Raw genomic sequence first — 27,463 nt, 5'->3', positions numbered from 1 at the left:
TATTTATTTCAGTTGAAGCAGAGGCTCGAGCGAATGGATAGGAGAGTAACTTTACAAAAACATAAAGAGTTATCTGAAGTAATAACATCAAATCAATTACCAGATACAGAAGTAGAGGAAATTGCATCAGCTGCAGACTTGGTTGTAAATCAAGAAAGTGATGTCTCTTTAACTCCAGTGGCTACAGCAGAGGACACGAATCATATTGTGAGGCGTCGTAGGAGGGATGACAAACTGAGTGTAAGTGGTAGTGTGTGGAGTGCCAGTGGCCCGAAAAGAAGAAACAGAAGTTTATCATGGACATCTTCTGTTACAAGTACAGATGCTACTTCAACAACAAAGGTAAATGGTGGAAAATTAATAAAGAGAGACAGGCATCAAAGAAGAGAAAGGACAAGGAAAAAAAGATCAAAAAAAGAAGGTACTTTTGAACACTAAAATGCTAAGTTGTAGTTAATTAAGGGTAAATTATTCACAGGTTATAAATATGTTAAAAGACATGAACATACCCTAGCATTCAAAATAGCTTTGGAATCCCATACATTACATTTAACTATTTAGGCCTAGATGAAATGATCTAAATTGTTATTTGGGGTGTGTTTAAATCTATTTCTGTAATGTATAAGTTAATTAAGCATCTATAGAAAATTACATTCTGGTTAGGATTTACCAATAAAAATCCTTTTCTTTTTGAAGTTCATTACAATTAAAAATTAAATTCTCTTGTATATTGAAGGGTATATTATAACATTTTGTTAAATTTTATTTTAAATTATTTATGGTTCTTTATTTTAGATCCCAATGAAAAGAGGGATGACAACATCCTGACAACTGATAGTCCTTATTACACTCCTGTGGGTGACGCTAATAACCTGTGGAACCCAGAGGAAATACCAGTCAGCGGTTGCGTCCTTGAGGTATGTGTATATATATATATATTTACATATGCTCGTAATTTTGAATTGTAAGGTCAAGTATTACTTACTTCTCTAAATATCTACCATAGAAAGTATAAGTATTTGGTTTTGTCATTCTTATTTGGGTTTTGGCATGTGGAACAATGTTGATCTACTTTTTAAAGTTCCAGATCATTTCATTTACCTTTTAAACACCATAGGCAAACTGAGTCTGACATTGAAAATTTCCAATTCCGCTTCAGTGCCGAACTCAGCCCGACATTATGTTTTAATATGTATTTCCAGTTTTAAATCATCTTACTTTGTATTGTTTATTCAATATGCTTTTCAGTAATGTTTTAAACGTTTATTTATACTTTATAATCTAATTTTTAGCAGATTTATTTTTATAATTCATGCTTCTAAAGACACCTAATGTTTTATTTATAACCAAGACGTCACATGGCTTGTTGTGTGAGGTGAGGCAGTGTTTGTTTGGTGTTAATTTAAATTTATTTTTTAGCATTCCTTTTGAAATATGAATGTTTTGGGATATATACTATATTTGTCTCTTTGTCTTTGTATACAGATATATTATAAGTTATTTGTAATCAAGTGTTTTGAAATGGCTGACATAAAAATTCTGTTCGATCAAGAAGATGACGATGATTAAGATCCAATCTTAGGATTAATTGAGGAAGACAGAGATAGGCTAAATATCAATAGTAGAGATAGGTTAGTCGGTAGGGATGGACCTAGGCCTGATGTTACACATGATGATGAGGAATGGGAAGACTGGCAAAACAACCGTACAGGATTTGTGCTTGAAAATTTTTTTCAATCAAAATTTGATTTCAAACCATTAGACCAATCACCCTAAAGTTATTAGATTTTACAGGCAGATTTTTATTTGGTGGGACTTGAAAAATATTTCAGTGAAAGCTATGGCCATGAGCTACCGGAAACAAAGAAATATCAATTTTGACCAAACCTTCTAATAAGAAGTATTCTAAGAAATAAAAATTCACTAAACACATATATATAACTATTTACAACAAAATGCACTTTTGAGTAAGTGGTAATCTGCAAATTAAGGCACTGAACACAGCACTACAGTGAGCGCGCATGCATTGTGTTTCTCACCCAACATGATCAACTTCAGCAATATCTTCATTTAAGAAACTGCTGTCTATAATCCTCAGAAAAGTTACTTAGTTAAATGCCTATCTTAGAACTTTGCATTCAAACCATTCTAAAATGGATAAAATGTTTGCCTCTATGGAAAGTGACGTGAAAAAATGTGGAAGATTTCTTATTTCAAAATACAAATAAGGTTATAACAATTCGGTTAAAAAGTTCTATAAAATATTTCTTTTTTTGTAATGTGTACAGCAATATTATAAACTATTTTAAGTGTACATATGTTTGTATCACAGAAGTTATTTTTATTAACATAACCTCGTATCATTGAAGATTTTAGTTATATGAAATGTTTTCAGCTCCTATTATTTTCAATAATTGAGGCTTTACTGTAATTAAAGACAAACACAGCTCAAAATTTACCAAAGTTTATTAATTAGATTAAAATTAAAAATTTCTTTTTATTTAATAAACAAAAATCAAAATATCATTTCTTTCTGTCAGACACCAGTGTTAATATTTGGCCTTGGCAGACCACTGAGTGCAAGTTCAGGTGAAATCTCAGGTGTCCTCTCAACTCAGTAGGCCACACTTCAGTCTCGACTGCATAAATCATGTATATCACTTTAACTCCAACTTAAATAGCAGCATTTGAGCTTCCCTTTTCATGACTGGAATTTAAATGCAATTCTCAAACACTTAAATCTTTACTAACTTTATTTACGAAACAAATAAAATATTGCTTGGAAAATAAAAGTACATTTAGTCGCTAATATCAACGGAATATTACGTTATTTCCATATTTAGATGTTTGGCTTTACTAAATGCACTAGTATTTCAATACATTGATGGGGTACACTATAGCAGCTACCCACACTATAGCAGCTACCCCAGTGGCAGTGACACTTGGATAAGAAACCATTCTAAATGGTATTTGCTGCATGCAGATAGTGAAATATTAAATGTGTGCCTTATTTAGCTGAGAGATTAAGCATTTTCCAGCTACGTCTGGAAAGGGATTGAATTTTATATCTACATAATGAAATCCACATGTAGTGGACTGCTGAGCTGAATTGAAAAATCATGGGGCCTCTCAGTGTAGTCCGCTTAGCTAAGGGATCGGACATCATGATAATCCTCCATTCTGACAAAGAAAACTGCCATGGCTACTCTTTTGACACATCAAGCTGAGGGAACATTCACTTCTTGTCCTGAGGGTTCGCCTTTGGCTGGTTTATACTTCTATTTGACTGTGGATGATGACTGTGTTTGGGTGGGACTCCCTTAGAGTTTAAAAAAGGAAACACAGAATATGGCTTCCCCTGCTTGCTTTGACTTGAAGAGGCAGGAACAGAAATAGCCTCTCCTACTTTAAGGTGACATGACTGAGATAGTGCCCATTATATCTTATTAAGGGACCTCAACAGGAGACCCATTCTGAATATCCTCTCACTAGGAAGCAGTGCAAAGGTCCTTTTAGGACGAAGTAAGTGTAATGAGAAGTTTCCTCATCGTCTTGTTTTAACTAAATACATTTGAGTCATAGCACTATTTTACATAGGTGTCTTATAATAAAACATCCTATATCTATGGCATCTATGAATTGAATAATCATAATTTGAGGTATGACATCTATAGGGAACTTTGTTTGTATATGATGAGCTCTATGGATCTTATAATGAACCAGAAGTGGGAGAAAGCTAATTTCCTAGCATAAATAATGTGTAAATAAAATATTAGACATTTATTTTTTAATCAATTAGGATGCTAAGATAGGAAAACCAGAAAAAATATTCTTATCATTCCACAAGGTGTTATTTAATTTGAAGTAGAATTTGACCTTATCTTAAAATCAGGATCAAAGAAACATAGTTGAATATAAGAATATGAAAATATATAAAAAAATTAAAAGATGATTGGAAGAAGTTACATGATTTTATCTGTGAAGTAATTTTAAATTTTAAACACAAATTGATAGATGTGTTATTTTTTAAATGATATAATTTTTAAAATTTTATTTCCTTACATCATAAATTACTAAAGAAACATGTTACTCCCTGAAGTGTTTCAAAATTACCTAAATTTCTTTCCTTAAACAAACACACGTGTAATACCTTGTGGATAGATACACAAGATACACAAATGTGTTCTTCTTTTTTGCCTTCAGTTATCTTAAATTTATCTTAATTTAAAATTATGAATAATTATCCTAACTAAAACTAATGGCACCACTTTAATATGTGCCAATTTTCTATATGATAGTGATTTAGTTTAAATTGGTTAACTTTTATTGTGAATAATATGTTGCAGGTTCCCAGTTGGAGGGTTAAAGTTTTTACCAGTTGTTATACTATGGAAGGAACTGAAAATCTTTCTGATGATGTTTTTGATAGAAGACATTCCAGACTGGAAATCGATGAAAGGCGGAGGAAAAGGTACTCTTTAATTAATGAGATATAAGAAAAATTTAATCATTCTTGTTTTTATACAGATTAATTGTGCATTACAAAAGTACCATCATATTGGTAAAACTATGCAAAATGCAAAATCAATAGTGACATTAAAAACATTATTATGTGGTCCAAAAATCATGGCCTGAGACTAAACCATACAAAAACGAAACCAATCATTATTTTTTGTCAGTCACGTTTATGAAATGCAATAAACTTCAACACTATTGAAACGTTAACTGTAAATGGTTACACTCTGTCGTACTACGACAAGGTGAAAGATCTTGGTTTGACTACAAACTCGACTTTGACCTGACTGACGCTGTTGCAGAGATTTGTAAACGGACTTTCGCATCTATTCACTCACTCAAATGTTTACGTTTTTTACCAGAACATACGAAGCTGCTCATGACTAAATCATTGTACTTCCAAATTTCAATTACTGTAACTCCATGATCAATATTACCGTAGTACTTAGTGAGAAGCTGCAAAGAACTCAAAATATTGTATAAGTTACGTTTACGATGTGAAACGGGAGCAGCATATCACACCGTGCTATATTCAGTCAAATATTCTAAAATTAAAAGATAAAAAATCCATCAAAATTCTAAAACTAGTTCATTCAATATTAAAATGTTTCCCAAAATATTTTTCTGAATATTTTAAATCCGTGTCTCATGTAGGTGTAAGAAAGCATTCGCTCTGGCTCATACATTTTGAGAATGCCTAAGCACAGAACTGCAGTGTATGATAAGTCATTCCATGTAATGGCTTGTAGGTTGTGGAATGCCCTTCCCCAAACAATTACTTCCATCCATATCTGTTCCCGGTTTGTAGCGAAACTGAAAGATATATATATCTTAAGCGTTAGCTGGGGCAGATTCGGTCTGAGATGCTGTGGGCGTGCCACTGGCAGAAGGATGAATGTGAGATTGTGTGTAATAAAAGTTAGGACTTATTAGCAATAACTACTTAAGTTTTATTTGTATATTAAAAGTATAATTTTATTTTAATAATGTTTTAAGAATTACAGAAGTAGTTAATTTATTAATTTGTTAAATTTTAATTTTAACCTGTTAAAATATTATATTAATTTCACCACATTATTTATTTCTTTAATTGTTTTATTCTTAATTAAGGTAATGTTTAATTAATATTATTAATTTTACGTTGTCGTAGGGTAAGTGTAAGAAAGGGCCATGCGGCCCTAACTTTGACTGTATAAATAAAGAATTTTTCATTTCATTTTTGTACGATCTCCACTGTCAAAAATGTTATGAAACACTCTGAATTTAATGTTGGCAAACTGCTCTGAATATACATGGTCCATTATGAAATTAATGGGCATGATTTTAATGTGACGCGACTCTGCATTGCATCGCATTCAGACTGGTCAGGTAATGTGGTGGGGGTTGTATGAAGTGTCTTTATACGAACTTTTGTTTCATTGTGTTATGGCGTGCGATGGAATGCTTGCTTGAATAGCTGTACCCAATCACGTTTTGTGTGTGGTTTGGGAAGAATGCAACAATTAAACAAGAAAGTTATCAAATGTTTCAAGAGGCCTTTAAGGAGGAATGTATTTTGAGATCTCAATGCGGAAAGTGGCACAAGGCCTTCAAGGAGGGCCGGGAGGAGGTCACCGACAAGCCTCATTCTGGACACCCAACAACAGCCCGAACGGATGAAAGCATCCAGCGTGTGCGTGAAGTTCTAAGTTCAGACTGTTGGTTAATTATCCAGGTAATTGCACACACCCTGAACTTGTCAATATTTGCGGTACATGGGATAGTGTCGGAGGATTTGCAAGTGTGAAAGGTGTATACTAAACTCTAACCAGAGATAAGTTGTGGATGTTTGAGTACGATCCAGAATCCAAAAGGCAGACCGCAAGGACACAATCTTTTACCTGGAGGTGCTCAAGAAACTGAAACGCCGGATCCTGCACGTCCGGCCTGACATCAAAGAAATCTTTAAGCTACAAAACCTCATCAGGGGTGGACAGAGTTTCATCCAAGTTATTACAACAATACTGTGAAACTCTTATATCACCTCTGCTTTTCATAACCAATATGTCACTAGGATCAGGAAAATTCTAAATGGCCTTAAAACTGGCCAAAGTATATCCTAAGTTCCAAAGCCGAGGTCCAAAGCAAGCCAGTAACTATAGACCAATCTCTCTCATCTCAACCTTCTCCAAAGTGATTGAACAAGTGGTACTTAAGAGATTGATGGACCTTTGTGAGCGACTTAAGTTACTGACGACAAAACAACATGTTTTTTTTAAAAGGACGATCAACTAGTAGTGCAATAATGAAACTTGCCTAGTTTATAATTGACCACCTTGAGAAAGGAGAACTAGTTACAGGTATTATGCTTGATGTTAGTAAGGAATTTGGTTGCGTTGATCATAACTTGATTTTAAACAAACTTGACAACATGGGTATTAGTGGTCCTGCTCTAAACTGGATAGGAGCTACCTTGAAGAACGCAGCCAATTAATCGAAGTAAAACATACAGAAAGAGGACTAACTCATACTATAAGATCCAAGCCACTTGCTATAATCAGAAGAGGTGTACCTCAAGGATCTGTCCTCGGTCCTGTGATGTTTATCTTATTCACGACATGCACAATACCTGAACGGAGTCTGTCATATGCTTGTGTATGCAGATGACACCATCCTTCTATCTTCAGGGAATTCTGCTGATCAACTGGCAGTAAGCTCATATATGTCATTGAATATGGCTTACCAATACTGCCACACAAATCACCTAGTGGTTAATACATTAAAGACAAACCTGTTAGCATTTGGCAGAAGACAAAACCAAGTTCTAATTCTTCCAGAAGTAGAAGTGAAACCACATGCCAAATTTCTGGGAGTGACTATTGATGAAAATATGTCATGGACATACCATGTTAATGTCCGGTGTAAGAAGTTGAATACAAGCCTTTACATCTTAACCCTTTGCGATCGGTCGTCGACTATAGGTCGACCGCGGCAGTTTCGCTGAACGCTCGCATGTCGACAATAGGTCGACCGGATAATGTCACTGCTTGTTTGGCCATTTCTAACCTATTGCTGTTCGGCATTTGAGTTATTCAGTACTTTGGACTTCTATTTTGGTTACGTGAATGCTACGTCGATCTTTATTCACGATATAGGAGGCATTGGAAGTGATAATAGAAGACCAATACAACTGACGTCTGCACTTGCGCCGTGTTTACAAATATGGCTGGTCCAAGTACAAGTTTTACTGATGATGACGAAATATTAGATGAGTTAGATGATTGTGATAGTATTTTCAGTGAAATTAGTATCCAAAATGAAAAACAGATTATTGAAGAAGACCGTAATAGTGATTGTGAGTTGAATCATATTGAAAATTCTTCTGAAAACATTGTGGTAAATGACGGTAACCTAGACGCCGGTAACCTAGACGACGAAAGTGATGTGTTTGGATTGGAAACTTTAGGTAATGATGGGGAAGAATTTGATCAATTCGTGGATAATGTGATAGAAGTAGGACAAGGAGATGCAAATAATAGAGGTAGGCCTAGGCTACAAACTAGTAGACTAAGAGGAAGAGCTAGACATGTTACCCAAAGTAGGCCTAGGGCTGGAACAAGGCAAAATTATAATATATATAATATAATATAATGAATAACATGTATCTGATGAGATCCTAGTGCCTTTTCACCTGTATTCATGTAATTTTGGTTTATTACATATGTATAAAAAAATAAAAATTATGTTTTTATATTTTTTACTTCTTTTTTTATATTTTTTAAATGTTACTTAAAGTTATAAAAAAATACTATAAAATAATGTAAATATTCTCTTTAGGTTATTTACATTGATATATAAAGAGAAAAAAATAAAAAAGTTGCAGAAAAAGGGATTTAAAAATTGCATTTGTGTATTGTCAAAGAACTGTAAACTAACAGAAATTAAATACGACCTGAGGACAGTCGAAGCAATTTTTATTGAAACCTCAAAGGGTTAAAATGAATAAAAGCTATCACAACACTGCAACAACAAAATGAACATACTTTGCCGTTTTTGAAACGCTCATACGATATGGCATGCTATCTGGGGAGGAACATCTCAGGGGAACCTACAACGAATTATGCGTCTTCAGAAGCAAGTGATGAGGACCCTAAATTGCCTGGGAGCAAGAGACACCTGCAGAGGATTTTTTACAGACCTCAGAATTATGACCGTGATGTCCCTGTATATCCAGGAAGTTATATTGCATGTTGATGAGAAAAACTTTCCTCGAGCAGACGACCTCCATGACTACCGCACCAGGCATGCTGCAGACTACCGGCACACAATCTCACGTTGTACCAAAAGAAATTGTCATATGCAGGCCAGAAGCTGTTCATGCTACTACTGGCAGAAATGAAGATTCTCACAGCAAAGAAACTAAAGAAATCGCTGAATGAATGGCTGCTGACTTCAAGACCCTTCTACACACTGGAAGAATGCCTGCACTGGGAGGATTTTTAAAAAATAAACTTGCATTTTAACTTTATAAACGATATGTGCTCTTGTGCAAACATTATTATTGTAAATATTACAGACATGAAATTATTGTAAATTGACTATATTCGTTTCCCAAAAGATATTGTAATAAAGAGTTTCTGATTGTTCCACCACGACAATGCTCCCAGCAACACGGCCTTTGTCGTTACCTACTACCTGATCCAGAACAAGACCCCCATAGTGTCCCAGCCTCCTTGCAGCCCTGACATTGCTCCGTGTGATTTTCTTGTTCCCCCGACTGAAGAGAGAGCTGAAGAGAAAGCACTGGGAGTTGGTGGAGAACACTGAAACTAAAGTTACAAGGTTCCTGAGAGGTATTCCAGTCAAGGAGTTCCAGGGTGCTTTCCTAGTGTGGCAGAATCGCCTCCGCAGGTATTGATGCAGGAGGAGACTATTTTGAAGAATTTTAACCCTTTGTACCAATTACATGAATAAATTTTTTTCCCCAGAAAATGCACATTACTTCATAACGCACCCTGTAACATTTTAAAATTCAGTAAACCAACAAAGGCCTCTTTAATAAGTAACAGAAAGAGTATCAGATGCCTGGGTGCTCTAATAGGTTATAAGAGGGTTTAGTAATGATCACGGGACTTTTTGACTTTACCTTGTAAGTGGTAACAATATATAAATTTAGTGTCACAATTTTGGAAATAACTTTTAATCGAAACGGTCAGACATGATATTTTATGACATGAAAAAGGCTGCCATTACATCTAGTGATGTTTAATAGGTGGGATGTGCAGAGAATAAGGGAACAGAGACAACTGGAGAAACTAAGACAGCGTGGGAGGAAGAGAAGTGGAGGTGGTTGTGATGGAGAGGAACTTATGTCCCTATGGCCATCTCCAGATCAGGCTCAGTATCTCCAAGTTCAGGATTCTCTTCCAGTAGCAGCTTTTGGCTGCCCAATCACAAAATTAAACCCTGTGTGAGTATTATACCTTGTGTAAGAAAGCTCTTGCAAGTCTTAGTAGTTTAATATCTATGTGTTTTCTACGAAACTTGTAAGAAATATTTTAACCTCAATCTGCAAATTGACTCATAGTTGACTTTGTTTATATTATGATTTTAACCTTAAAATTAAATTAAAACTGTTATAAATATGTTATCTAAATGTTCTTAATGAACCAATCTTTCGATTCCAAGTACTCATATTTCTAAGAAATCATTTTTGCTGATGTACATAAAATAAATGTGTTGAATAAACACTATAACATTGTTGACTAGGGCTGTTAAATGTTTTCTATCAGAAACCTAATGACTTTATGTGTCAATACATAACTGTGGACAAAACATGATACACTTTTGAAGGTAAACAGGCTCCGATAGAGGGAGGGGAGGCAAAGTGATTACAATATTATTTTGGAGTGCAAGCTGAATAGTTTACATTAATGCTATGGAATAACGATAACTATAGAATAGTATGCATTGTTTTAGCACTATAACGACTTGGATTCTGGATATTAATATTCCAGAGTATTATGTTATGAACTCCACATTATAGGGCTATCTTTATGTTAGAATAATAAATTGTAAACTAAAACCCTTTTAAATTTTTTTATTTCTAAATTATAACAAAGATCCTCACAACATATTAAATAACAATTTAAAAAATAAAACAAATCCTATCTTTGAAAAAATATTAAACACAGAATACTAATCAAAATTACAACTGTGTCATATAAATTGAACATCTGTTTAAATAGTCGACAGGTGTATATTTATTTGTTTTGTTTATTATTTAGTTAGAGGTTAATGTTCACACTGAAGATGGTTTATACCGAAACACGTGTCTGAAATAAAAAAATTTAAAAGGGTTTTAGTTTACAATTTATTATTCCAGAGTATTAATATTTAAATTATCAATGAGACATCCAAGACGATATAAAATATTTTTTGATTAGTAAGCTCCTAATGAACATTTATTACTAAATTGTTAAATATTAAATATTATCTGGTTTGTAAAAAATAAAAATCACAGTTCTAAATCAAATAATGGATTTATTTTAAACTGGCAAATTAACAAGTTCAACGTTTCAGAATTTTTATCACTCTATTTTCCACAATGAATTGACAAACCGTTTAGTAAATTTAAAAGTTCCTTTGGCAAGAAATAAAAAATATTAATCAAATATATCAAACTAAAAACCAGAGCTCTCTTCTAAAATAAAATAATAAAGTTTTAAAATAAAAATCAAATACCACTTGGAAATAACTAAAATAAAAATGTTCACTTCTCAGTACACTCACAATTCAAAAATAAAAATTTAAACTTCTCTTTACACTAGATGAACCTTAACTTTCAAGTCTCTGCAATTCAGATTACAACTCTCTCAAACAATTATTAATGTTCAATTAATTTCCAATTAATAATTCACAATAAAGCAGTTCCAGATAAATATTAATAAATTACTACTTTTCCAAATCTCAATTAAAGTTATTAACAAAGTTCAATTTTAATTCACTTTTCTTGCAAGCATGAACCAAATGTAACTTGTATGATTCTATTATGCTGTATTGTTCCTCGAGAATAAGTTATTCAGATTGCTCTGTATTTTCTATGAATTTAATTTTTTCCTATAAAAAAGACAACAAAATTAATTTAATATCAGATCAGGAAGACTATTTCAATAAAACGTACAATAAATTTGGTGTTTACCTCAAAATCCCTCGCGGAAAAAAAATTAAGAAACACGGCGCACTGTAATTAACTTAACTCACGAAAATGACCAAAAGAAAAGGGCAAAAATTATGAGCGGGCGCTTAAATACTTCTCTTTCCAATCAACTTTGCAGGACATCCGCGGTGTTCTCTCATTGGTCCAACTGTATCAAACAAGGAGAACAGTAGTCGCAACAAGACAAGTTATAATCAATTCAAGGGAGTCAACCTGCCTTCCTAACAATTTAAAAGTACCAGTACTAACTTGCCAAAGGATTACATGTTCGCTTTTACTCTGACTTCACAATCTAATCTAAAATTAAATCCCAATATTTCGATCCCAAAATTTTTATTTAATTTATGTTTTAATTAAAAAAATAAATCAATGTAGCTTTAAAAACGCTACATGCACTGTTTGGCCAAAGAAATTTAAACAGTTTTCATTTGAAGAAAAGAAAGTAGACCTCTTCCATGAACACAATGCACATGTTCACAACTCCATAGTTTCAATGGCTTAAATTATGAAATTAAAGTGAAATGGAAGTATTAAGCTGTGTTTACACTGGTGAATACAGTTGCGAGAGAACTTGTGCAAATGCTGTTGTATAATATGAACAAGGGATATAATCATTTTTAATCATTGAAAGCCTTATGAGTTACTAAACTTCTACATCATGTGTAGATTTACTAGACATTGTTATATTAGTATCATCAGCATACAAACAGACAAACTAGGAACAACTCCCGGGTAGGTAATTTTTCCATCCTGTCAGTTCAGTTGTATAGGTTTTTACGTACCTTTAGTCAGCAACCCAAACACAATATTGTGTTTACGTGTTTTGAGGTTATAACATCATTGTCAAAGCCTTCAAATTTCAGCACTGGGCATCATTATAAATTTAAATCACGGACACAAATTAAAATAATTTTAAAAACATAAACACATTTGGTAGGCTTACTGTTGCAGCTAGGCTGTAGACAGATATAAGACTGCAACAGCAGGATTAGTTCATGCCGCTATTATCACTGTTGTTATCAGCTGTACAAGGGTCAATTGATCGAGAGTGGTCTTTCTTCCCTTGCATTAATGCGTTAAATATGGAGTGTGACTTGAAATGCAACTTCTCATTTGGCATGTTGTTTTTTGTTTTGTTACTTATGAAGATCCTTGAGTATATTTGTCCTTGTCTGTGATTTTAATTTATGAATACGCCCAGTGCTGAAATATTTTAAAACTTTTTGTTTGACTTTTACAATGATATTATAACATCGAAAAGCATAAACACAATATTGGTGACTAAAGATATGTAAAATATTATTTAAATATTCATTACTGAAATCCAGGGGATAGAACATAATCTTCATTCAATTCTGTCAAAATTAATGTATTAGACTGACATTTTGAAATAATATATCCAAATAGTAGTAGAACATACAACAAAACTACAGATCTATGAAGTTAACCATACATTTAAAAACAGTCTCCATAATAAATTAGAAATATTTTTTTTTTACTTCATAAATATTTTGTACTTATATGACGTGAAACAGAATGTTGTAAAGAATAAATTAACAACAAAATACCATTCTAGCTTTAAGCACTACAGAAGTACCATCATATGAGTAAAACTATGTAAAATGCCTCATATAAGCCCAGTCTTTTTACGCTTGTGGTCCCACTAGGCTGAATTGATTGGTAGTGCAGTCATTGAAGCATTATTGCTCCGAATTTTTTTACTGTGAACCGAATTGCATACAATTTTGGAATTAGGTTCATCTTACCCTTAACTTCAAAAGTGAAAATGATTTGAACTCCGTAACCACGCTGGGGGTGGTTGCCACCCCTTCTCGGGGGTGAATTTTTTTTTTTTTTCAAAATAACCTCAAATATTGATAGAAGGCCTAATTTTAAGCAAAAAAATCATCTATAAGGTTTTTCGAAAAATCCAATACTTTTCAAGTTATTGGCAATTGAAAATTCACAATTTTTTCACGTTTTTCATCGGTTTTTTGCAAATATCTCCAAAAATATGCGTTTTATCGAAAATTTTATGAAGAACAAAATCATAGCAGGTAAAAAAATGAACAATTTGGTTTTTTATAAAGTATTCTAAGTGCAATAATAAGCTAGATATTAAAGATCAAAGCCATTTTTTATTTTGTCTGAAATTTAATCGATGTGGTCAATGCCATCTAGCGGCGAGCAGATGCATTTTAGGCATTCTAATAAAAAATGGTTTTGTAGTGCTTGAAATAAGCTTTAAAATGAGCACTATTAAAAGTCTTTTACACGTAAAATAAGTGAGCTGTATTGCAAATAAGAGGAGCATCTAATGTTGTTTCTTTTAAATCAATGGGTTTCATAAGTGCCATTTCCACCAAAATTAAAATTAATCGTATTCCGCCTAGAATTAACTTTATTATGAAGAGTTTGATAGACTGTATCAGTTTGGCTGCTTCAGGACACATATTTTTCAAAAAAGTCACGATTAAAAAAAAATTTCAAATTTTAAAAAAACCACCTTTTTTCATAATATCTCAAAAATGACGACAGATACGTATAAAAGTGTAGGGATGAAAAATTTAGGTATTTTTCTGACAAAAAATTTGGTTTTATGGTTTTTTCTGTCAAACACAAATTGACGGAGATATGATTGTTTAAAGAGCGCGTGGCAGCGCAATCACAGCCTCTCTTAAGCCCTTTAACCCTTCACCGTTTTAGAAAAAGGTTTTTTACTATATATTGCAATGAAGGATGTTGTAGCTCTCTTAATTACCTTCACAATGGTTTTTTTTCATAAATTGTGATAGCATGAAAATTGAAGGAGTTATGGTCCAAAAACTTATCATATTTTTTTCTACTTAGTAACTGAAAATTTCGGAGTGTGAATATTTGGAGCAATGTGAAAGTACGCAGTATAATAGAGACCCAAAACTATTGTAATATATATATATATATATATATATATATATATATATATATACATAATATGGCTCATATATTTTGGAAACGTAGGCATGAATACATACTAACGTTCTTATATGTATATATAACACATTTGAGTGAAGGGGCCAACGAAAAAGCCAGGTGATCAGCTTTGCGTGCTCCTTTTATTCGTTATAATGTGACCAGTACATTTCCGTCTGCAAAGGAATGAGCACGTGTTTAACATAATATCTTAACTAGACACCAAATTTCAATACATTTTGTTTAATAAAAAAAATGTAAGTAGATAAAAAAACTGTTTTATTAATAATATCTTATTCAAATTGTGCCATAAAATTATTTATCCAAAGATCTATTATCAAGGGGTAGTTTTCAAGGGTTGAAAGGGGGTTAAAAATTTGATAATTATTATAGAGAATATAAAATATTACTTACTCTATACTTACATCTATTTATGTCATACCAAAGTGAATCGCTATTTGTTAAAAGGGCTGATGTAACAAAACGCAAACTTTCGGAAAACTGAAAAAAACTCTCCAGTTTGAAAAAGGCTGTTTGTACATAGACAACGATTTTTGCACATACACATATGATGCCCAGGAGTATATTAATGGCAATTTTTATTTGAAATATTTGTTTCTTGGTGACAGAATTTTTTTAATTTTATGAACATCTGCCCTTTTAACAAAAATTGCAGTTTAAGCCAAAAATTCTAATAAAAATGCATCATACATTTTTATAACATGTATATTAGTAATACAAATTCATAAATATACATTAGTTAGCTTAAAATCCCAATTAGTTATTCCTTATAATGCTTTAAACGTCAAAATATTACTCATCTTCATTACCAGTGAACAGAGCCATGCTATTGGCTAACAAGTTTTCATAGTAGTTTTGATGTTCATCTGGAACATATAGCTTTCTCTATATCAATCATTTTGTTTAGTTTTAATGGTGTTCCCAACTCCGAATACAGCAAACTTGTTGGTAGCTGTACTTGAACCATGGTCGAGTGGGCCAGTCTGAAGGAGTGCTTTACGATTCCATTGATACAGGGCATACCAGTGCATACACCTTTTGTTTCAGTATCGTATTCAAAATGGTACAGTGAACTGATGCCGAATGATATTTGCTCCTGTTTAGGTTTCTTCTTGGTTTCACAGGAAATGGGCGATTTCTTATAAAAGTTTGGCCACCAAGATTGGTAGTCATATATGATGTCCTCGTTAGCCTCCACAACCAAAAACTTCTGGGATGAGCTGCTTTGAATTATGAGAGATGTTAACTCGTGTACAATGTATAGACGGTCACGTTTTCTGAAGCGCCTCTTTATAATAGAGAAATCTCTATCGCAAGGTGAATAGCTATGGCCAACAATGGGGAAAAACTGTTGAACCACCCCATGTCTGTCAAGGCCATAAAGAAGCGCGAAACGGCGTGGTTTTATTTTGGCCGGCACAATTATCTGCATAGACATGCAACTCATCATACGAATCAGATACTTGATCTTTAAAGTATGTTTTCAAAAACGAACATACTTCATCTGGCCCTCTTTTGGCTTGGCCTTCATGATAGCAAAATATCCAAGACTCGTTACTCTTGATATCTTGTATACAAAACGCATAAGCAGTTAGCTGGCGCAAATAAAAAGTTCCTGAAAAGGAATTTTTTGCAGCGATACGTTCTGCATGCAATCAATCGCTATGGCAAGAAAATTCTCATTAACTTTATTATTCTTGTCCTCAAATTCTTGCTGTATGCAAGACGCTTTAAAATACTAAAATATTAGCAATGTGCTATTCAACAGACTTATAGCTACAACAGAACAGAGTAAGGTTAGATGTATAAGCTGTCAAACAGCACTGTAACTAGCGCTAATGTTTCTTAAAACTTCCACGGTGCTCTGTTGGTTTTTGTTAAAAATCAATCAATCAATCAATCAATCAAAATGCTTTATTTACAATTTCATCAAGAAAATGTAATGGCGTCAAAATACAGAATTGTCTTCATGCTTCTTGCTTTACAAAATTAGTAGGTTTGTGTCATGGCGAAGAATTCCTCCAATGTGTATAGCGGTCGTTCCACCAGCCAGTCCTGTAGTTGTCTCTTCAGTTGTTGGGTGTTCAGGTTCTTCAGTGATTCTGGTAGTGCATTGTACAGTTTACGTCCGATGTACGACGGCTTCTTGCTGTACTGTGTAGTGTGGTGTAGTGGAAGTATGTAGTCTTTTGCTCGTCTCGTGTTGTAGTGGTGGATATTCTCCCCTCGTCTGTAGTCCTGCTGGTGTGTGTGGGTAACAACAGTGTGGATATAGAGACTTATCACTGTTAGAATTCCTAGTGCTTTGTAAGATTCTCTACAACTCTCTGTTGGTTTTAGATCAGCAAGTGTTCTTATTGCTTTCTTTTGTAGGACTAGGATTCTATTTAGGTTTTGTTTGGTTGTGCCACCCCACACTATCAAACCATACCTAATGTGGGATTCAATCAAGGCGTAGTAGGCTGCTTTTGCTATATCGAGTCCTCCAATCCACTTCATTCTTCTCACAACAAAAACTCCTGATGCCAGCTTCTTGCTCAAATTATTGACATGAGTAGTCCAGGAAAGATCAGAGTCTTTGGTAACTCCCAGTAATTTGGCTTCTTTTTCTACCAAGAGATCAGGAATTTTTGGTATCTCGTCCAGTCGCCTACTAAAGTTTATGCAGGTTGTCTTTTTTGGATTTATTACCAGGTCGTTTTGGAGACAGTAGTGAAGTGTTTCTTGCATTGATGATATTATGTCAGAGTGGAGCTCCTCAGCAGTATTTGTGGTTAGAAGGAGAGTAGTGTCATCGGCATACATTACGGAGTTATAATTTATGGAATTTGGAAAATCATTGGTAAAAAGGACAAACAGAAAAGGGCCCAAAACTGAGCCTTGTGGTACTCCTCTATTTGAGGGTTGAAAGTTGGATTTGAAGGATGTCTTCTTACCATTTGTTGATGTTTGTAATTCTACAAGCTGTTGGCGTCCTTCTAGGTAACTCGCTATCCAGTTCCCCGACCCTCCCCTGACACCCAGAGTTGCCAGTTTAGTTAGAATGAGGTCGTGTCCCAAGCAGTCGAAAGCCTTGCTATAGTCGACCATAACAGCTGCTACAAGTTTGTTGTCCTCCAGCTGATCTGTGACAAATTCAACTAGGCTGATTAATGCACTTAGTGTTGATCTTCCTTTTAAGAAGCCGTGCTGATGTTTTGTTAGCAGCTCTTGGTTTTGCAGATGTTCAGTCATCCTTTTGATTGCAATTTTTTCTATTATTTTTGAAAATGTGGATATCAATGAAATTAGCCGATAGTTCTCTAATTTTGTAGTTGTTCCAGTCTTGTGTTTTGGGTAAATCTTCGATAATTTTAGTAATGATGGGAAGTGTCCTTGTTCAAATGATTTATTTATCACAGCAGCAAGGGGGGCAGCGAGTTGTTCAGCACAGTGCTTGACAGCCCTGGACGGCACCTCATCCAAACCACATGATAATTTTGATTTGAGAGAGCTAATTATTTCTAAAACTTCCTTTTCATTAGTTGGAGCAAAGTTGAACACTTCGATGTATTGCCTAATGGGAGGGTTTTGAATTGACTGCGGGACATAATGCAGATCATTTCTGTTTTTTATCAGTGTATTTTCTGCTACTTCTGCAAAAAATTTATTTAGGTTTTCAGCAATCAACGAGGGATTGTTTTCAAATGTACCATTTATTTCCATTTGAAGAGGTGTTACACTTGGATTTTTAGCCTGCTTCTCTGAGTTTATTATGGTCCACAGTGCTTTTGATTTATTGTCGGATTTATTTATGTATTCTCTTGCTGCAGTACGTTTAAGGTTTCTAAGCTTGAGGTCGTAGTCTTTTTTCTTAGTGATCATTTCAGCCTTATCTGCAGCATTGCCAGTTACTTCATATTTCCGAAAGGCCCTGAGAAAAATTTCTTTCAATCTCCTGGCTTCTTCATCGTACTTGCCATTTTGCTTAGATCTTTTTTTGGTTCTTGATTTCTTATTTGGGCAAGTTAAGTCCAGATTCAGCCTTACATTCCTGTAAAAGGCATTGTACATTTCTTCAGCATCAGGCTCATTATACACACAGCTCCAGTCCACTTTCATAAGCTCCGTTTTAAGATTTTGAAGATTTTGTTTACTGAAATTTCTTCTGTGTTCACTCACTGATGTTTGTGGGATTTTACTTTCTAGGTGTAAAAGACATTGTTGGCCTGTGTGATCTGATAAGCCTGTTTGAAAAATATTGAATTTGACAGTTGAATTGGGCATGTTAGTGCATATGCAGTCTATAGATGATTTGCAAGTGTTAGTTATGCGTGTTTCTGGGAGAGGGAGGCGTATTATTCCATGACTTAGCAGCTCTTCTTCAAAATGTTGGTTTTCTGGATTGTCAGTTAGTCTGTCAAAATTAACGTCACCCATTAAAAGTATTGGATTTGTCTCTGCTCGAATATTTTCCAGGATACTAGCTATCATCTCGATTGCTTGTTTACTTTGTCCTCCTGGAGGTCTATAAACTCCCAATATATGTAGTGATTGTTTGTTGATTTTGATCTTTATCAAGGCTGCTTCACACACTAATTCTATGCAGTAGTTGGCAATATCCGCTGCTTCTCCCTCAATGCCTGATGTTTCCTCCAGATATATCGCAACTCCTCCAAGTTTATGATTGCCTCTGCTGAAAGCTGTAATTAGTTTATATCCATGAATTGATATTGAGCGTAGATTATCTTGATTTAGCCCATGTTCAGTTAATATCAGTACTGTTGGGCGCAGCTGGTTCAGAAAGTGATTTAGCCTCTCAACTTTTTTAGACAGTCCCCTTATATTCTGGTGGAAAATTGAGATTTCTGAGGCTGAGTCCTTTTTTTCAGAGTGGAGTTGATGAAAATCCTGTGGTTTTGTATGTTTTTGTGTCTTTCCTGTTTTGGTTGGCAGTTTTCTAAAAAAGCGTTTTCATTTTTTGAGGCGACTTCCATATTGATATATATTTGTGGGGGTTGACTTTGGTTAGAAAAGTTTTTACTGATGGGTTTCTTTTGGCGTTGCTGGGTTTGAAAATGGTCATTTTCTGAGCATCCCTTGAGGGCTTCAAGTTCTCTAGTTACAAACTCCTCAAGGGTTTCTCCACTTGGGAGGATTTTAGCACTCAGTGGTGGTTTTTTCTCTCTTCTGATCCCTTCAATTAATCCTTCATTTACAGTAGTCCTTCTCAAGCCTGTTTCTACATTGGCAGGTTCTTCATGCCGAGCTTTGTTTTTGGCTACTTGGAGAGATACACTGAAATGGTTCCTCTCCTTCCCAGTTTGTTTTTTGCTCTTACTTATGTTATGGTTTTTAGAGCAAGGAAGACTCTTCTTTGCAGTGGGTGTACTTTGTGTGAGTGCTGGTGGTGTTGCAGGGTTTGTTTGTTCACCTTGCTTAAGCAGTTTTTCTTGCAAAGTTACCACAGAGCATTCTAGTTGGTCTTGTCGAATCTTCAGTTGAGTCAGCTCAATTAATAGAGAGGCAGAGTAGTTGGGAACATAAAATTCTGAGTAATCTGTTTGTGTTTCTGAAGCGCTAGTGAGTTTAGGTGTCTGAGGTAGGCCCGTTCTGTCATCTTGGTTTAATTTCGGCTTGTTTATTATTACATGTAATTGCTTCACTGGTGTTGGATTTGACGGTGCTGTTGTGTAGGCTGTGGCTGGTTGTATAGTTTGCGTTTCTGCATTTTTGAATTTCTTTGAGTCTTGTTGGTTTTTGTCCAGCAAATCTCTTTGTCCAGATTTTTCTCTTTTGAGATTAAGGATTATTTGTTCTAGTTCTAGTATTTTATTTGCTTGTTCATCAAAAATGAGAGTCTGTCTTGTGTCATGATCCTCGTAAAAGTTCTGTAGTTCTTGTCTATTTTGTTTTTCCTTTGCGATCTGGGCTATAGCTTCTTGTAGTTTTCTTCCCGATTCTTCAATTTTTTGTAGGTATTTTTCCTCGGCTTCAGTTCGATCTTCCAGTGTTGCCTCCAGTTCAGCAAGTTTAGCCTCCAGCGCTGAGTTTCGGGTGCTTAGGTCCTCAGCATCCTTTTTCAGCTCCAAGTTTTCAGCCAAAAGAAGACTGCCCACCTCTGCTGCCAATGCCAGAGATGTCTCAAGATCATCTTCCTCTTGTCCCTCTTGATCTTTTACCTTTGTTTTTACATCACTCAAGCTCAGCTCCAGATCAGATATAACTGTGTTTCTATTTTCCTTGACCTTGTGGTATCCTGATGGGCTGGGTGTCTTAAATGTGGGACGTTGTTCTGCTTCTCCTATTGCCACAAAGGTTAATTCTGACATAGAGCCGTTTTGGGCAGTCATTGAGGTCTTACAATTTTCACATGTCCATGTTTTTATTTCATCTTGGGTCAATTTTTTTTGGTGCTTGTCAGATATATTCACACAGCCATATATATATATATATATATATATATATATATATATATATATATATATATATATTATTAAAAATATATTGTTAAAAAGGCACTTGTGCTGCACATCTGCCCATTTAACATAAATCCCAATTTTCAGTATGCTACTATCAACACTTCTAATGATTGTACAACAGCCTTTTTAACCCAAATTGTGCATTTATATGTGTGGAGTCTGATTTTAACATGAAATGCATATCTGAAAAAATGAAACTTCAGCGCTTTTAACAAATACCAATTCAAGTATTTTTTGTGATTTTTTCAATTTAGGGGTTGTTTGCAAGGGTTGTAAGATTTTCAAGGGGTTGAAAATGATTTTAATATGAGGTAATTGTGTTAGATCACCACTTACTATTAGACACGTTTTCTAGCGATAAAATGGCTCAATGTCAATTTTTCCATTAAGGGGTTGTTTACACCCATTAAAAATAATAGGCGGAGTTCGGATCATTTTCACTTTTGAAGTTAAGGGTAAGATGAGCCTAATTCCAAAATTTCATGCAAATCGGTTCACAGTAAAAAAATTCGGAGGTAAGACCGTATTTTTCGCTTCAATGACTGCACTTGGGCCCCTCCGTCATGGGAGAACACATTTGTATTTTTATTATATTAATGACTCTATTCAAGCAAAGCTTGTTACACATTACACACCATTGTAAATTTCATTAAATGCACTAAAACATGGTGGTATTTATAAACTTATTAAGCCTATAAGGTAAACTAAATCTAGACGAATACCTATTTTTACAAAAAATGTTTGTTGTGTATTAAAATAACACTGCATTTATTGTACAAGGGACTGTAAAGACAACAAGAGTATGTGAATAAAACAGTAGCTGCAGAAATTTACAAATAATTTAATAATTTTATAAGACAACAAAAGATGTTAGATAGAATTTTGATGAAAATATCCTATATCATTTTCAATAAAGGGATTGATAATACGTTTAATAAACTACTCCTAAATAGTATCATTAGGTATAAAAACATACAATGAATGAGGACAACAGTACTATCAATAAAAATTTCCAATAGTTATGGGACCAGTTTTCATAAAAATTTAGTACCTCAGTAAGTGTCCATAATCACATTGTTAAGGTAGTGTATGGTTTTAGTTTTAAGATACCATTGCTACGTGTGTGTGTGTGTTCACAGTTCAAATACTTTTATTTATTAACAATTGTTACTTTTTAAATTTTTGCGTATGTGTGCATGCACATATTGTTGCATAAATAGAGGGTAAATAAAACTGTGGATACTCCATATTAACTTTTTAAAGACTACACCTAGAAAAACCAAACTCAATATACTTCTATAGGGTGCAAAACTGCACTTTTCTATTAGTATCATAAGATTGTCCCTGCCCCCAAAATACAAATTGTGGGCCCAACTTAAACATTTTAATTAAATTTAAACCTCTATCAATTTACACATTGTTATGTCTTTTTGAAAGAAAATTAACAGTGAACCTTTAATTCACAGACATCTAATTAGAGGTGTCTAATTACAATTTAAAATACCCTTATACATAAAATGTTATAAATACAGCTATGACATTTAAACTTGTTAGAATGACTGATTTTTTTAATTATAAATGTGAAACTAATAGGTTTTACAAATGAGAACTTTTGTAAACTCATAGTTGTTTCCATAACAGATGCTCAAACTTTCTTTTAAGGATATTATTATCACAATCAAAAACTGTAATACTATATCAGCTAATTAGAACAGTTACATCAAAACAACTGATTGTTGTGACTCACAAGCAGTGCGTTTATATACAGGTGATAGTGTTTAACACTCGGTTTTTAAAAGTGAATTATCTCCCTTATTTATAAACTGATTTTCTTAAACGTGGTATTGTTGGATTTGAAATAAAACTTTTCATTCTAAAATGTAATAACTTTGAACTATTTTATCATGTTTTATTTTAAAATATTTACACTTAAGGTTTTTAAGAAGCCACAATTTTGAAAATAAAGCATTTAAAATTTGATATTTTCCAGTAGTAAGCCCCTTAGGTTATAAAGCTATATACAAAATGTCAATCTATTACAACAACCCATTCTTAAATTTGAAATATATAAGTGAACAAATACAAAATGGTTTGCTTTTGGTAATTATTGACTTTTTCAAGTTCAAATGTGATATTTGGGCCAGGAATAATAATTGAAAAGGTTGATAAAGAGTTTTGGAACACTCTGTTTAATGTATACAAATTAATACTAAGGATTTTTACTTTTTACAGTGATTCAGAGTTTACATTGCCATGGGTCAATGGTAGAGACTTCGGCCGAAGTCGACCATCTTATATTTCACGGAAGAAGAGATGAATTCTTGGTGAGTTTTAAAATTATTTTGTTATACCAAATCAAATAGTATAAACGTAAGGGAATATCAAGTTATTATTGAATACAAATTCAGTCAAGACCTAACTATTCAAAATCATTAAGAGAACTAATTGTAAAAACGAATAAATTGAGGTGTAATTGAGAGTAGTCTAATTAATTAAAAAGAACACTTCCATCGGAAAGTGAACTTGTTGTCATGGTGACATTCCAGCATATGAGTGTGTAATGTTCACCAATCCTAGCCTCAAGAGTGGGGTGTGTTCTCACACTTATATTTTTAAAATGTTAAGTTCTTTATTACTTTTCCTACATGAGAAACTTAATCGTCATTGTAGCCTGAATAGTTTTCTTGAGCACAAAAATGAGAAAGTTGTGTGCACTTTAGAAACAAGAACAGCTGCTTCTAATTCAGACGCACAAAAAAATCATTGATATAGTTCATTAGGTTATTATATATTTAAGAATTCACTCAGAAACTGTTTAATTTCTGTGGACTGAAACAGATTGAAAAACTTAGATTATATTCATTTCAATAATTTTGTTTAATTATTTAATAAAGTGTGTTATTTATTACAAAACAGAGTAATTTCAACTAATGTTGTTTTGTATTATTGTTTTATTCTAATTAGATGTTTCTGTAAATTTATAGATGTAGCGGAAATAGTTCTAACTTTTATTGATGTGTTTTATTTAAATTTTATTATTAGATAAAACTGTAATAGTTCACAAACTACTAAATATGTTCCAATCGGGATAACCCATTCATTGCCAGACATTTTTTATGTGACATTGCAAAAATTGTGCTGGTTATACAGAAACAGCCAAGCCAATATTTATTTTTTAAATCTGTCCTTTCTTACATAAAAATATATTTTCAACTGATTAAGAACTTTGTTATACACAATGCTAGTCTAACAATTTCCCACACATTAGATGGTTCTATAGTTCTCACCCAGATGTACATATGTGTTTTGTGTATATTACATTTTTTCAAATTTACGTCCATGAAAACGAATGTTGACAGTGAAAGATTAACATTTTTCATGGTATGATATTCTGTTAGTATTTTCATGTATAGGGCAACTTGTACGTTAAGACAAAAACAAAATTATCTCTATTCACTTCTCAGGATTAGTTTTAGTAAAATAAAAATCCTCTCTGGGCCATTATTCAGAACTGGAATTTAGAAACAATCCCTACGAGGTGTGTTCAAAAAGTATTTTCGCAAATTTTGTGTATTTTCAAAAATTATTTATTTATTCGTGAATATCTATTTTGTCCCCTTCAAAGTAATCCCCCTGGGATATTATACACTTGTGCCAACGAATTTTGCGGCGACCCGTCTCATGTCCAAATTATCGATTAAAATCGAATGGCACGAGCCAATCGATTTTCCTAGGTCCTTGGTAATTTCTCTAACGGTGATTCGACGATTGGCCAAAACTATTTTCTTCACTTCATCAATTTTTCCGTCTGTTGTTGGAGTGCTCGGGCGTCCGGCACACTCTTCGTCGTTCACATCTTCTCGGCCTTCTGAAAACATTTTGTACCACCGATAAACGTTGCTTTTGTCCAAAGTAGCTTCTCCGTATGCCACAGTCAACATTCGGAATGCATTCGCGCACTTAATTTTGTTTTTCACACAAAATTTGATACAGGTTCTTTGTTTCATTTTTTTGAATAGGTAAAAATTGAAGAAGAACCAAAACACGTGCAAGCAAAGCAGCTGTCACCAATTAACTGAACATTCAAAATGGCCGAAATTGTCAACTAAGTGAAAGACATATGTACCAACATAACGCCACAAAAAATCGAAATTTGAATATACGTAACCCGCGAAAATTCAAAATTTGCGATACTTTTTGAACACACCTCGTATACAATAAACATCAGATACAACAATGTGAGAAATAGTTTATTCTAATTTATATTTTCTTCTATTTATTAATAGCATCTGTAAAATGTAGCCTTTCCACGAGTCTACTTCACCTGTTACATAAAAAGCGTCTTTGTATTTCTCCTGGGTCAATCTGAAAATTTATGTTGCCAGAAGAATTAGCCTCATGTTTTAAGTTTTAAGGTTGGTTATGAGGCTATTGATAGCCTCAAACAAAAATAATTCAGTGAGTTTACTCAAACTGCATGCATATTTTATGAAGTTCTTATCATATGCCTATTTAACCAGCAAACTTTCAACCCAATTAGACTATATCTTATTTGAAACTATGATCCATTTAGGCTTCAAAATAGATTTCAGGATTGATATTCAAGCTATATAAGGAAAAGGACTTCTCCTTAATAGTATAGTTTACTTCTAAAATTTAAATTTGATTTAAAAAACCACTTTAGGTGAGCTAACATGCTATTCTCAGCTTTGTCCTAAAAACTCTAAATTATAGATGGACTAGAGTAATCACATTCTCCAAAAGTCTAATTAGGTACATGAAAATCCTCATAGCGAGGAGACCCAAATTATAGTACAGACAAATCATTGCAAGACTGGTTTTTTGGCTTTATTATGTATTAATAATGTAAAGACCTCAATGAATAATTTTAATACTAATGTTATCGCAACAAACTAATCTTCTATATACATGCCAAGTTTTAACAATATATTTCAGACTTAGTTATGAGCATTATTAAACAACAGTTTATTTGCCACAACCCAGTCTTGCAATGATATGTCTCATACTAAAGTTTCCTCCACTTACCTGAAGAATCCTTTTATTTGCCTACTAATTATCAGATGCATTTCTTCTAGGTTATTTTACAATGTAGAGAATATTATACTCTGAATTTATTATTAATAGTTAATTTTTATACGGGTAACATTATTATTTAATCTACTAACTTCGGTTTTGTTTCAGAGATTGTTGATATTGAGTACAAGAAGAGGACTTTCACGTTAATAAAATTACCTTTTTTCTATCAGAGCTGTATTTTTGTTGCAACCACTCTGTAGACAAGTCTCAGTAAAATAGACATTCAATGGCTTGTTTATTACTATCTATTATTTCCCCTTTCCAAATTTAACTAGTATAAAACTAATTAGCTGTGTTCTAAACTTTCTTCAGCCATCTATTATATTATTGTAGGTGGTGCATTTTTACTTTTCAGATATGTAAGAAAAATAACTCTAGAGTGTACTGGGGCCTACTAGAAGGTACTCATAAATTATATTAATTATAATAACCTTACAGCCGCAAGCGTCACAATCATGATTAATTTACGCTGTGCTGAACTGCTAATATGATTTTGACACATTATTTAGCACATTTATTATTAGATTGCTACACTGAAATTATTTTGGGTTAAGCTTTTAGAGCCAACGTCTGTATATGTTCATGGTAAAAATTCTATTGCGATAATTTTTTTATGTATTATAGATTTGTTAGTATATAAACCATCAGAATGAACTAAACTATTTTAAAAAATTATAGCAATTTTGAAAAAGTATGTAGATGTTTAGTTTAAAATTTATTGTAAACATCACAAAAATGTAAAAATGTAGCTTTCTATAAAACAACATAACTTTTACAGATTTTAAAATGTTAATCAAAACTTTTTATATTTGTGTTTAGGGTAATTTTCTCTTTCAATCAAAATTATGTTTCATAGTGGAATATTTTCAAAGTGCTATTTCTCATGTGAAATTGAAAAACAATTTATACTGTAAATAAATATTTTTGTTTATTAATTTTAAAAATTAAATCACATTATAGGTCAACCGCTATTAAAGAAACCTGTGCAGAACCAAATTTCTGAGTAGTACCGCGCAGGAGGGGGCCCCCCTTCCCGGAGTTGGGGTGGGGAGTGGGACCAGCTCCTTCTTGTATCTGTTTATCAGCTGTGTGGATTGTGTCTCGCTCTCACAGTTTTGTTTACATTGCAGCTACTTTACCTGTTCTATAACTATATATTTTTTGTGTATGTGTATACAAGTGTCGCAGTCTGAGCGTAAATTATTAATTGAACAGATTA

The 27,463-nt window shown here is 33.4% G+C and overlaps 1 protein-coding gene across 1 annotated transcript in view; it reads left to right on the top strand.

The window, feature by feature from the left end:
* LOC124360691 (male-specific lethal 1 homolog) overlaps nucleotides 1–26,482 on the top strand; it is a 38,162-nt gene extending 11,680 nt beyond the window's left edge. Inside the window, exons 2-7 of the mRNA XM_046814516.1 lie at nucleotides 13–421; nucleotides 796–917; nucleotides 4,347–4,471; nucleotides 9,767–9,964; nucleotides 23,380–23,471; nucleotides 26,350–26,482. Of these exons, the coding sequence (XP_046670472.1) occupies nucleotides 13–421; nucleotides 796–917; nucleotides 4,347–4,471; nucleotides 9,767–9,964; nucleotides 23,380–23,464 (939 nt within the window). The 3' untranslated portion in view covers nucleotides 23,465–23,471; nucleotides 26,350–26,482. The remainder of the gene's footprint in view (nucleotides 1–12; nucleotides 422–795; nucleotides 918–4,346; nucleotides 4,472–9,766; nucleotides 9,965–23,379; nucleotides 23,472–26,349) is intronic.
* The last annotated feature ends 981 nt before the right edge of the window (nucleotides 26,483–27,463 follow it).

Source organism: Homalodisca vitripennis, chromosome 4, assembly GCF_021130785.1.
Source record: "Homalodisca vitripennis isolate AUS2020 chromosome 4, UT_GWSS_2.1, whole genome shotgun sequence".
Taxonomy (NCBI): domain Eukaryota; kingdom Metazoa; phylum Arthropoda; class Insecta; order Hemiptera; family Cicadellidae; genus Homalodisca; species Homalodisca vitripennis.
The sequence above is the reverse complement of the archived record's forward strand: the minus strand, read 5'-3'. Positions and strand labels throughout refer to the sequence as shown.